Source organism: Myxocyprinus asiaticus, chromosome 29 (assembly GCF_019703515.2).
Source record: "Myxocyprinus asiaticus isolate MX2 ecotype Aquarium Trade chromosome 29, UBuf_Myxa_2, whole genome shotgun sequence".
Lineage (NCBI taxonomy): Eukaryota > Metazoa > Chordata > Actinopteri > Cypriniformes > Catostomidae > Myxocyprinus > Myxocyprinus asiaticus.
In genome coordinates this window covers 3,126,308-3,138,540 of record NC_059372.1, presented here as the reverse complement: position 1 = coordinate 3,138,540, position 12,233 = coordinate 3,126,308, and the positions used below count along the sequence as shown (strand labels likewise).

The 12,233-nt window shown below is 39.8% G+C and overlaps 1 protein-coding gene and 1 long non-coding RNA gene across 14 annotated transcripts in view; one reads left to right on the top strand and one right to left on the bottom strand.

The window, feature by feature from the left end:
• The window catches only part of LOC127419888 (uncharacterized), an 86,002-nt gene extending 75,183 nt beyond the window's left edge, over positions 1-10,819 (top strand). The window contains exons 3-4 of the long non-coding RNA XR_007893743.1: positions 10,300-10,467; positions 10,720-10,819. This is a non-coding gene — a long non-coding RNA (uncharacterized LOC127419888). The remainder of the gene's footprint in view (positions 1-10,299; positions 10,468-10,719) is intronic.
• Positions 9,259-12,233, bottom strand: part of LOC127419864 (zinc finger protein 271-like) — a 263,395-nt gene continuing 260,420 nt past the window's right edge. For 5 of the 13 annotated variants that reach the window (XM_051661645.1, XM_051661646.1, XM_051661647.1 and 2 more), the window contains one exon: positions 9,259-11,687. In XM_051661645.1, coding sequence (XP_051517605.1) covers positions 9,811-11,687 — 1,877 coding nt within the window. In that variant the 3' untranslated portion in view covers positions 9,259-9,810. The remainder of the gene's footprint in view (positions 11,688-12,233) is intronic. The other 8 variants (XM_051661643.1, XM_051661636.1, XM_051661641.1 and 5 more) reach the window with 4 other exon arrangements.

Genomic DNA, 12,233 nt, shown 5'->3' with positions numbered 1-12,233 from the left:
TCCATGACAATTTGGCGACGAAGATGGGATCCTAACTCAGGTTAGCTCGACGAGCTACCAATGATGGTCTGGGACACATTGGTTGAGTGACTGTCTGGGACAGTATAAGATAAAAGTTGACTGGCTGTTTGGAACAGCAAAACTCGATTTGCGGTCTAGAACCGCATAAATTGACATATTAATTATATATAATAAGTTGTGTGCACAATTACAATTGTGGGAAGAAAACAGGTTTCCAGAAAATGGTAGTTTTAGCTTGAACCAAATAGAAAAGCTTGAGAAACGTTTACAGGATGGTCATCTGACTCGACAACGGACTCAGTACTAAGGAATAAAACTATGATCACAGTCGGGGTTAGAGTCCCTGAGAAAACTGAACCTCCCCTATAAAAGAGGGTGAGAAGTGGGAACCTGAAGCCTGAGGACGGGGTTGCCTCAACAAATGTGACCTTTCTGGTAAGAAAATTCCACTGTGCTTCTGTGATGATAATTTTTATAATTGTTATTTAGTTGAGGAAAGACCAGGGTTGAAATAGCCGGTCTGGGACCGTAACAGAAATTCCGCTGTAATTCTTAATTAGGGAAATTGTAATATTTGAGGAAAAACCAACGCTGGAATAAAATGGATTCTAAATAATTGATACAATTATTTTAACCAACGGGTTACAAGGGCAGGTTTGGAACCGCTAGAGAATCGCCTAACTGCAATAAAAAGGGAGTGACAAGCCCTCTAAAAAAATCTCTGTGTCTGAAAAATGTAGGTGACCCAGACCTGGACTCGACCCACTTCGGGCGATGTCGGGACCAGGACGAGGACCAAGATGAAGACCAACATGATGGTCAATAGGCTGCGGGTGGAGAACCAGCGCAATACCCAGTTCAACCGACAGCACCCCAAGCGCCACCTCAGCAGACACCACACAGCATACCTGACATTCATGAACACATTAAAAACCACTATGTGGGGAGTCGCATGGTGCCATGCGAGGGTCGGACATGTGAATGGCGAGCTCTGTGCACTTTGCTAGTTTTTAATACTTTGTGTCATAAACCGGTGAGATTTGATACACTTTGTTCCATAACTGTTCTATGAAGACAATATGTCAAAAAATTCTAAATCCTCAGGCTCTGGAGACATTAAAAGACACTGAAATTCAGATTTCAGATTGGGAAGGTTAATGTTATTAAAATGAATTTTATTCCAAAATTCAGCTACCTGCTACAGTCTTTCCCTATCGATGTCCCCACTCTCTTGTTTCAAGCAATTTGATAGCATGGCAAAGTCCTTCATTTGGAATGGTAAATGTCCCAGATTTCAGACATTTCAGTAAGCAGCATAGGCTGATTGACAAAGGTGAGCTAGGCCTACCCAAGATTTTGTTTTATTATTATGCGTCCAGTCTCAGACATTTGGCGCATTTGTCACTTTCCCCTGAGAGAGCCCCTCCCTGGTTTTGTATTGAACAGGAAGTTCTTACACCAATTTCGCAATTGCAAAGCCTTTCTATCAAATTAACCGGAGTAGTTAAGTTACACCGCGTTATCTCGTATTTGCATTCGGTTTGGACAAAGGTGTCCAGAGTGTTTAATTCTGACATTTATTTAAATGTTGCCTCGAGCATATGGCTGAACCCAAAATTATGTATTGATAAGTTCCCTTTCTGCTGGTGAGAGTGGATTGTGAGGGGGGTTAATACACTCGGTGACCTATTTGAGAGTGGAGTGTTGAGATCCTTTGGAAATTTTGTTTCAACATTTTTGGATTCCCAGATCTCAGTTTTTTTAGGTATTTACAGCTGCGCCACCTGCTCTGTACTATTTTGGGGAGTAGCATACACTCCCCTAAAGCAGCAGATACTTTGGGAGTGGTGATTACTCCTTTTGGAAAAGGTCAGGAGGCATCAGTATATTACTCCCTGCTAATTCAGAGTCTGGGGGAAGGAGCTTTAACTTCTATCAAAAGATTATGGGAGAAAGATTTAAACTTGGTATCGGAGGAGGGAGTGTGGGCTAGGATTTTAAAAAACATCAAGTCTGCATCTAGAGATGCAAAGGTTCACCTTATGCAATTTAAGATTTTACATTGATTCTATTGGACCCCCTCTAGATTGTATAGGCTTGGTCTTAAAGACACACCCACCTGCTGGCGATGTCAATTAGAAGATGAAGACACAACCCATGTTTTTTGGTGGTGTGTTAAGATCCAAGAATTTTGGTTGAAGGTTCAAAGTTTTGTGTGTGATGTATTGAACACTCAAATTTTATTCAGAAGGGGTTAAGTATTGATTCTGTTTGTATATGTTTTGCTTTTATTTGTTTAATATAGGAATCAATAAAAAATTTAATCACAAAAAAAATATATATATATATGGTGCTACTGTGAATAAGGCCCACACTTTTACCTGAAAAAAAAAAACCACTGTGTGAACTGTGACACTGGCCGCCTGCAAGATGTAGAAAATCACGCTGTGCACGCTGAGAAACTGTTGAACGAGAAAACACAGAAGCAAGAGAAAGCAACCGCAGCTAGACTGCAAATGGGCATGGACGAGGGAGGGGCAGAGGAGGAAACAGGGGGTAGGCAGAGGCACTGCAGACAGATGTTTCAAATGCAGGGCAACAGATCACTGGATCAGAGACTGTCCAGAGATTAGAAAGGACATTAAGGAGCACCCTTAACCACATATACATCAAAAGGAGGACTGACTCCTTTGGGGGGTCTAAGGACAGGGGATGGTGAACCAAGGGCACGTGAGTCAGAATCTAACACACACACACACATGAAAACATGATGTATGCAATGCTTTCCAATTCAGCCTATAAAATGATGCCTACCATCACACTGACAGTTGGAAACAAACCAATTATATTTTTAGTGGATTCCGGTGCCACAGAATCTGTAATCATGAACAAAGAATTGACACCCCCTCCCAAATTTAGTGGTCGATACATTAGAATGATTGGGTGACTGGTGATTCAGTAAAAGAGTTTTATACGGTGCCACTTTTGATCGAAGATGATCTGAAGGGCACCATAAAACATTCGTTCCTACTGTCAAAATGCTGCCCGATATATTTGTTGGGATGAGATTTAATGTGTACTCTGGGCATTATGTTAAAGGCTAATGAAACAGGGGTAGTATTGACCAGATATACTGACTCTGAAAAGCACTCATATGCTTACACCATGCTAACGCACCCTGTCCCCAGCCCCATTCTCTACGCTTATGAATGGCACCTCACAGAAGCCTCACAAGAAACAGTGGGCGGACAGCAACACGCACACAAACACACACCACAGGGAACACTAGGTTTCCTACCAGAAGGCAATTTGCATTATACTTCTTATGTGTCAGAAGGAAATGATGAAGATTTTGAGAAAAAAATTTTTTCAAATGTGTGAATAACGATTTTATACAGACAGATTGGTTACACTGGAAAAATAATGTGTGTGCAGCAAGTGTTCAGCTACCAGAGCCTTTATGAGCCAAATTTTACAATGTTCTGGGGGCTAGCCCACATATTTCATTAGCTAATTCATCTGATGTCATATGGGATGATATAGGATCGTGGGTGTGTAATTGTGTATTTGTAACAGATTGGCAAGACACATCTAAAAAAAGGGGGTTCAATACAATGTTAAGCATGCTACTCACAGATTACAGATGCCCTTATGCATAACTGTAGGCAGAACTGTTCAAATAGTTGAGGAGACATGTTTTATGGTCAACCACACATCTGGAGAAGACCCTCCTGAGCTGTCTGAAATACCAAGTTCTCTTTGGGCCCAAAGTAAATATGAGGTGGGATAAATGAAAGGCGTTGAGGCCAGTAGCTTTTTTCTCATCTAAATTAGACACAGTGGCAGCTGGGCTGCCCAAATGCCTTACAGCTGTTGCTGCTGCAGAAAAAGCAGTCCTCACTTCCAGAGATTTGGTTATCAACATTTGACCCTATTGATCCCAAATGCAGTATCCATCATACTGTTAGAACAAAAAGCAGCTCACCTGTCTGCAGCACTATGGTTAAGATATAATGCTGTATTATTGGAAATGCCAAACATTACTGTTAAAAGATTTACAGTTCTTAACCCCAACACTCTTCTCCCCACAGCAGATGATGGTGAACCACATGACTGTGTTGCTTCAATAACAAGGATTTGCTCCCCTAGGCCAGACCTCAAGGATACAACACTCTCCATTGCTGAGTTTGAACTGTTTGTTGATGGTTAAATGGACGAACAGATGTTGCAGCAAAGAAAGCTGCTAAACAGGAAGTTTAAAACCACAGTTTTGTTTCTTTTCTGCAAACTGACACACACACCAAATGCAGATTTAACTGATTTACAGAGCAGAGCCACAGTGGAGGAGAAATCTGCCTGGAAGAACGCTGACTGTTTAATGCAAGACGGTATTTGGGTTGGTCCAAAAGGTAAACCATGCCTGCCATGTCATTTATTTCCACATTATGGCAAATTGACACACGTGTAGACCATGTGTCAAAAGGAGGGATGTTGAGTGAAAAATATAGGTACTGGTTCACAAATAAATAGGTACTGATTCACAAAGGGGTTTTCCATTTATGCCCAAAAAGTTTGTCAAAAATGTGTAATATGTGCCAAATTAAGAAGGCAAAAAGTTTTGCCTGTTGATTGTAGACATGTTCTCCAAGTGGGTAGAAGCGTACCCCACTAGAAATAATATCCAGATGGGGCATTCCAGGGAAAATTAGCAGTGACAATGGAACCCACTTTGTGAATCAAGCCCTACATCACATCAGTCAGTATTTGGGAACTGATATGACAACACACTGTGCCCTACCACCCTAAGAGTGGAGGAGCAGTGGAAAGAGAAAATGGCACACTAAAAACAAATTGGTCAAATGTTTGGTTGAAACTGAACTAAATTGGGTTCAAGCATTACCATTGGTGTTAATGCAGATGTGGGCAAGGCTCAGGAAATGAAATGGTTTGAGCCCATTTTAAATTTTGTTTGGCAGGCCCCTTAACACGGGAATTGGACCACAAAAAGGCAGTTGCCTGATACTGGCCATTGTGAGGATGAAATGTTGTGTTATTGTGCAAACATCTCTGCTGTGCTTTGTGATATTCATAGACAGGTGAAAGCAGTGCTCCCCAGGGAGGAGAAAGGGAAATTGCATGATCTGGAGCCGGTTGACTGGGTGGTGGTGAAGGACTGCAAAAGGAGAAATTGGAGGAAGCCTAGGTGGACCAGGCCCTACCAGGTGCTGTTAGTGACCAATTTGGCGGTAAAAATTGCAGAGAGAGCTACCTGGATCCATGCCAGCCACTGCAGGAAGGCACCCTCAAGCCTGGAGGAGTGTGAAGGATTGGCCAGCACTTCAGTGCTTAGCAGTGGGGCCATGGAAACACAGCTCACACCAGGCATGCCTCTAACTTTGACAGAGTCAGAAGAGTCCTTTAGGGGAACCATGAGGGTCAGGAAAATTGAGGCGGCCCTATGATTGGGAGTAGGGTGAAGATCAGACAAGAACACAATACAACCACAACAGAGAAGGATAAACACACCAAGGATGTGGTGGGATAAACTTTTCGGACACACGGAACTGTCCACAGTGTGACCCAGACTTGTATACGGTTCCCCTTCTTATCTGAATGATCATGAGGTGTCAAGAATGAACAAGTAATCAAGTATGTTTTAACAAATAGTGTAAAAGAGATCTTTACGTAAATTCAACAGATGGATTTGTGGGAATAGCTCTCCTTTTGTCTGAAAACGTATGATAATTAATAGCTCAAGTAAAAGTACTGACTGAAATCATAGAATGGCAGGATGCGTGGGGAAGCTAGGTCAAGGAGGAAATGGAACTATGTGGTGGGGATGTGTATTTATAATATTAATCATCATGCCTGTGCTTATATTGTATAATACATCATAATTGGAAAACGACAAAGTGGCTTGCACAAAAGCGCAGTGTTATGGCAGGCACAGAATGGAAGCCATGGGGTTTTGATGCAATGAAATGATAACTGAAGATCATGAGAAACAAAACTCTTGGTGGGGCTTCCTAGAATATTTGAGTAGAGGAGTGCCATTGACAGGGCCAATATTAGCCAAATTTGAGTCACTGGGCAGCTGGAATCCACTATTCAATCTGACAACAGTCCCCAGCAATTGTACAAGAGAAGCAATTGAGTTTGCGAGACATATTAACACCAAGAGGGTAAACTCACCTAGTGGGGTGAAGACGGGGGGGGGGTTTGAGTGCAGAAGGGCGGCCAAAGCATTTGCATTTGGATGCCACATACAATAATAATACCCCGCTAGAGACCATTGAATGTTAGCTAATGCTTTGTAATTACAGTTTGAACCTGCAAATAGTAGAAAAGTCAGAGAACGTTACATCAATAGAAAGACCGAGTGGGATAAAGAAATCAGAACATCTGAGATGTGTCTGTAATAATGGGCCAGGGCAATTTGTGGGGATGTCCACTGGCCGAAAGTACTTAACAGGGATAATGAGCCTATCTTATTATAAAGGTCGGGTGTCTATGGCTATAACTAGCAACACAGATAAGAATATAACTATGACAACTGATAGCAAAACAGCCATGGCAAACAATAGCCTCAGAAACCATGTAAAACAATGTAATGTTGCTGAGAGACAAAAGAGTTAAACCAAATAGGTTAAAGCGGCCATGGCCCAATATGAAAATATGGAGTCCTTCCATTGGTGGATATCTTTAGGGGAAAAATGGGGATCTGTGATTTTCCCATGGTATGGAGTAACACTCCTTGCTGACCACATAGACAATATCATCTACACTATGTCAGGAATCGCTAATGAAACCATAAAAGTGTTCGCCTTCTGAAAGACAACAATAAGTCCCATTGATTCACACTGCTCAAGCATGAAATGGTGTTAGATTACCTTATGGCCAAAACCGCAGGATTGTGTGTAATGCTAAACCTCACAGGAGATTCATGTTTAACTCTGATATCAGACAATTCATATAATATCACTAATGTGACAACAGCCCTAGAGAAAATTAGGGATGCATTTGGCCCATCTAAATCTGCAGAATCTAGCTTTAATAGGTGGCTAATAGAAAACTTTGGGCCTTGGGGGCCATTAATAGCGCAGTTCTTCCTGCCTATGATTGTGGTATTGGGCCTTTTCCTGTGCTTCTGTACATGTGCCATAGCCTGTGCTAGAGTGATGATACATAGGTGGGTAGGTAGAAGAGTAGCTGGGCAATTTTCTCTTATACAATACCAGCAGGTGAATAATTAGGATGATGAAAATGAAAAAGAAAGGCAACCACCATTCGAAGAGGAACAGAGCCAAAATAGTGTATGACTTAGAGAACTAGTGCTGAATGTTCCTTGCGGAGAGCTAGTCCAAAGGCGAGGGGTTGGAATATCAATAGGAGTCCAGCATCTCTACCCTGGTGAAGAATGTTAGAGCCAACCGCTTGTTAAACATGAGGCATGCATGAAGGAGGGTAAGATTTTATTTACTCATGATTATATAAAATGAAACAAACCACTAATGCTTGCTCAAATAAAAAACAGCAAATGCTACTTAATTGTGATTAACAAAAATTAATCAAAGCTGGGGAAGTGTGAAAGAAATTATAATAGTTAGGTTTATCAGAACATTATTATTTATGTATAATATACTTTAAGCTAGAAAGTGCAGTATGAGAGCAGCCCTATGAATTGAAATGGATGATTAAAATCAAAAGACAATATCTCCTTGTTATAATGAACATTTTGCTGAGGTCAAATCACATGTAACTTGTTAACAAACAAGGAAATATACATAAGTATCCTATATAAGCCTGCCATGTGTGTGTTTGGAGGGGAAGACACAAGCTTCTCCCCCCTGGCCGGGTGGTACAAATAAAGCTGAGCTAAAAACTGCACCATGTCCTGTAATGTGTTTCGAACACTCTCACTCGTGTGAATTCCAGGTGGAGAATTTCCATGACAACTGAAATCCTCAAACCAGCCCGTCTGGCACCAACAATCAGGCCACGGTCACTAAAAGCAATTTTTTTCCACATTTTGATGGTTGATTTGAACATTAACTGAAGCTCCTGACCAGTATTTGCATATTTTTTTGCATTGCACTGCTGCCACACGATAGGTTGATTAGATAATCGCATGAATAAGTAGGTGAACAGTGCTCGGTGAGTGTATATACACTCAAAAAATATTTTAGCCTATTTTTAAAGCTGCACTACATAACTTGTAATCTTGTGATATATGTGGTTGAAATGAAAAATTGCAAGCGGATGAACACTTTACATGTGTTGTTGTGACATTATCAACCTTAACATTCTCCTGGACAGATGGGAAAACTGGGTAGGGATCTCTGGGACAGTCCTAAGCTGGTTCAGGTCATATCTAGAAGGGAGGGGTTACTAAGTGAACATAAGCAACTATGAATCTGAATGGACATCCATTACATTCCATTACGGCTGGGCGATAAAACAATATCGATATTTATCGGAAAAGAAAATTCAGATATAGATGATAAACTTTTAAGTAATTTTCGATATTTAGCCTATGTTCTAGATTAAGACGATCGGATCAGGTATGTGTCGCTAAAAACACCAGCAGTTCAGCAAAGTAATACACACAACTATCTAACTGAATCACAGACATGAAATCAGCATTTTAAGATTTATTAGCTGTCAGCCCTGCTGTCATGCAAACTAATCAGGCACGGTAGTCGCAAGCTAGCAGCTAGCAATCCGGTTAATTGTTGTTGTGTAGCGAACAAGACAGCACTGACAATGCAATACAACATCTGTCAACTGAACACAACAACAGCTCAGACATCAACACCATTGCTGTTTATTTACAGTACATACTATTTAGTTAAATGTTTTTTCATGATCCATAGCGCTGTCACAGGAAAGAAAGTTTTCTTCTTCAGGTGATTTTTATTGCTGGTGGGCAATCCAGTTTATACCTTAGTTTTAACAATCAAATCAAAAACTAAATCAGCCTACTGTCATCTCAAAAAATATAGTGAGAATTAGATGTCTTATATCCAGTCAAGACTTAAAAACTTGATAAACTTGTTCATGCATTTATCACCAGTAGGTTTGACTACTACAATGGACTTCTCACCAGCCTTCCCCAAAAGACCATCAGACAGTTGCAGCTCATTAAGAATGCTAGTCCAGAGGCGAGGGGTTGGAATATCAATAGGACTGTGTTTTGGGCTGTGTTACGCGTTACGTGTTTTCCTGCACGGATGAATCTCATGATTTGAAATTACCTGGACATCAACTCTAGTTGAAAATTTTATTATTTATATATACTATTGTACAGCCTAAGAAGATAATGCAAGTAAACCATAATATTACAATAGTACATCTACGCACTGCACACAATAAAACAGAAAACTAACATAAAATGAGGAATTAATAATAATGGGGACGAAATATACTTTATTAAAGTACATTGCATGGTACATTATAAACAGCTTGAGATGTTTATACATTTCATAGGGAACTACCATCTAGAAACTTTACTTTTAGTGGCTTTTTAACAGACTATCTGCTAAGAAGACAAAGGAAAGTGATAACTTGAGCATTTATGTGACTGGGGTAAAAGAAGTTAGAAAACGGTGGCAGGCACATGCGCGCGCGCACACACACACACACACACACACACACACACACTTAGGGAACCTCAAAACAACAGCAATATTATTAAATGATCAGAAGCCCTGAAACATCACTAATTTTCTTAGAGGATGCTAATCAATTTGGAAATATTCCATCTTGAGGTTCATCTTTCCAACAATTTACTTAATCTTGCTGGACCTGAAGATTAATTTGCTCAGTGTGTCTACTAATTCTATTTACATGTCTATGTAGATTACTTGCTGCCCTGAAACTTTTCCCACACGAAGAGCAGTTGTATGATTTCTCTCCAGTATGAATTCTCTCTTGTTTTTTCAGGTTTTCTGACAGACTGAAACTCTTTCCACAGTGTGAGCACTTGAAAGGTTTTTCTCCAGTATGAATTCTCTCGTGTGTTTTTAGGTTTTGTGACTGAGTAAAACTCTTTTCACAGTGTGAGCACTTGTAAGGTTTTTCTCCAGTATGGAATCTCTCGTGTGTTTTCAGGTGATGTGACAGAGTGAAACTCTTTTCACAGTGTGAGCACTTGAAAGGTTTTTCTCCAGTATGAATTCTCTTGTGTTTTTTCAGGTCTTGTGACTGAGTGAAACTCTTTTCACAGTGTGAGCACTTGTAAGGTTTTTCTACAGTATGAATTCTCTCATGTGTTTTCAGGTTTTGTGACTGAGTGAAACTCTTTTCACAGTGTGAGCACTTGTAAGGTTTTTCTCCAGTATGGATTCTCTTGTGTTTTTTCAGGTTTTCAGACAGATTGAAACTCTTTCCACAGTGTGAGCACTTGTAAGGTTTTTCTCCAGTATGGATTCTCTCGTGTTTTTTCAGGTCTTGTGACTGAGTGAATCTCTTTTCACAGTGTGAGCACTTGTAAGGTTTTTCTACAGTATGAATTCTCTTGTGTGTTTTCAGGTTTTGTGACTGAGTGAAACTCTTTTCACAGTGTGAGCACTTGTAAGGTTTTTCTCCAGTATGGAATCTCTCGTGTGTTTTCAGGTGATGTGACAGAGTGAAACTCTTTTCACAGTGTGAGCACTTGTAAGGTTTCTCTCCAGTATGGATTCTCTCGTGTTTTTTCAGGTCTTGTGACTGAGTGAAACTCTTTTCACAGTGTGAGCACTTGTAAGGTTTTTCTCCAGTATGGATTATCTCATGTGTTTTCAGGTTTTGTGACTGAGTGAAACTCTTTTCACAGTGTGAGCACTTGTAAGGTTTTTCTCCAGTATGGATTCTCTCGTGTTTTTTCAGGTTTTCAGACAGATTGAAACTCTTTCCACAGTGTGAGCACTTGTAAGGTTTTTCTCCAGTATGAATTCTCTTGTGTGTTTTCAGGGTTTGTGACTGAGTGAAACTTTTTTCACAGTGTGAGCACTTGTAAGGTTTTTCTCCAGTATGGATTCTTTCATGTTTTTTCAGGTCTTGTGATTGAGTGAAACTTTTTCCACAGTGTGAGCACTTGTATGGTTTTTCTCCAGCATGAATTCTTTGGTGCTGTTTCATGCTGTCGGCTGTAATAAAGGTCTTCCCACATTCAAAGCACATATGAGCCCCCACACCGGTATGTATTTTCTGGTGATTTTTCAAATAGGACAGGTGTGCAAAACGGTTTCCACAAAAAGAACACTTGTAAGGCTTCTCATCTGTGTGAGTATTCAGATGTTTTCTTAGGCTTGAATTCAAAACAAATGTTTTACCACACTTTTCACATTCAAATGGTCTCTCTCCAGAGTGACAGCAGAGATGACCTTTGAGACTAATTGTATATGTGAAACTTTTCCCACACTGATGGCACGTGTAAGGTTTCTCTCCAGTATGAACTTTCATGTGTTTATTAAGCTGGCTTTTATTTGTGAAACTCTTTCCACACTGTGAGCAGGTGAAAATATTTTTGGCTGCTCTTCTTTTATGCTTCTCTAGTGATAAATTCTTCTTAGTCTTTGAGCAACTCAAAGATTTTCCTCCAGTTGTGAAGTCATGATGTTTCTGACACTGAAGTTTCTCCTCCACTTTATTCAGTTCTTGATATTTCTCTTTCGCTTCCATCAGCTCTACAATAAACACAGTAAACGGACAAATATCAATTCAAGAGGGAGAAATATCAATATTCCATATTCCAAGATGTTGATTCACAAATATAAGTGGTCAGGGCTGCGTTTCCCAAAAGCATTTTAAGTCTAAGTAGATCATAGAAACCATTAACTCATATTAACCCTCCTATAATATTATAAAATGGCACCTTCCTTTGGTATTCGCATTAATTTTTGACCAGAAGGTTAAGATGTGTAACCCATTTTTTTATGATGATAATGATAAAAAAATGTCTTCCCTCAAGTATAAACAATAAAATTATGCATTTCTTTTGGGATTTTATGCTGTTTTTATCTTACCATTTAATTGCATATACAAATAAGCTCAGAGCTTGCACTTCTATAAATTAAAACATGAAGAAAATATGAGAATGTGCTATAAATTGGAGACATATTGCAGTATATAAATAACATGACTTGCCTTGCCAGTAACAGCCAGTAGATGATTTGTCAATGTTTAACATTTTAAAATTGATTTGAAGAGTCAGTTTTTGCAGTTTATGTCAT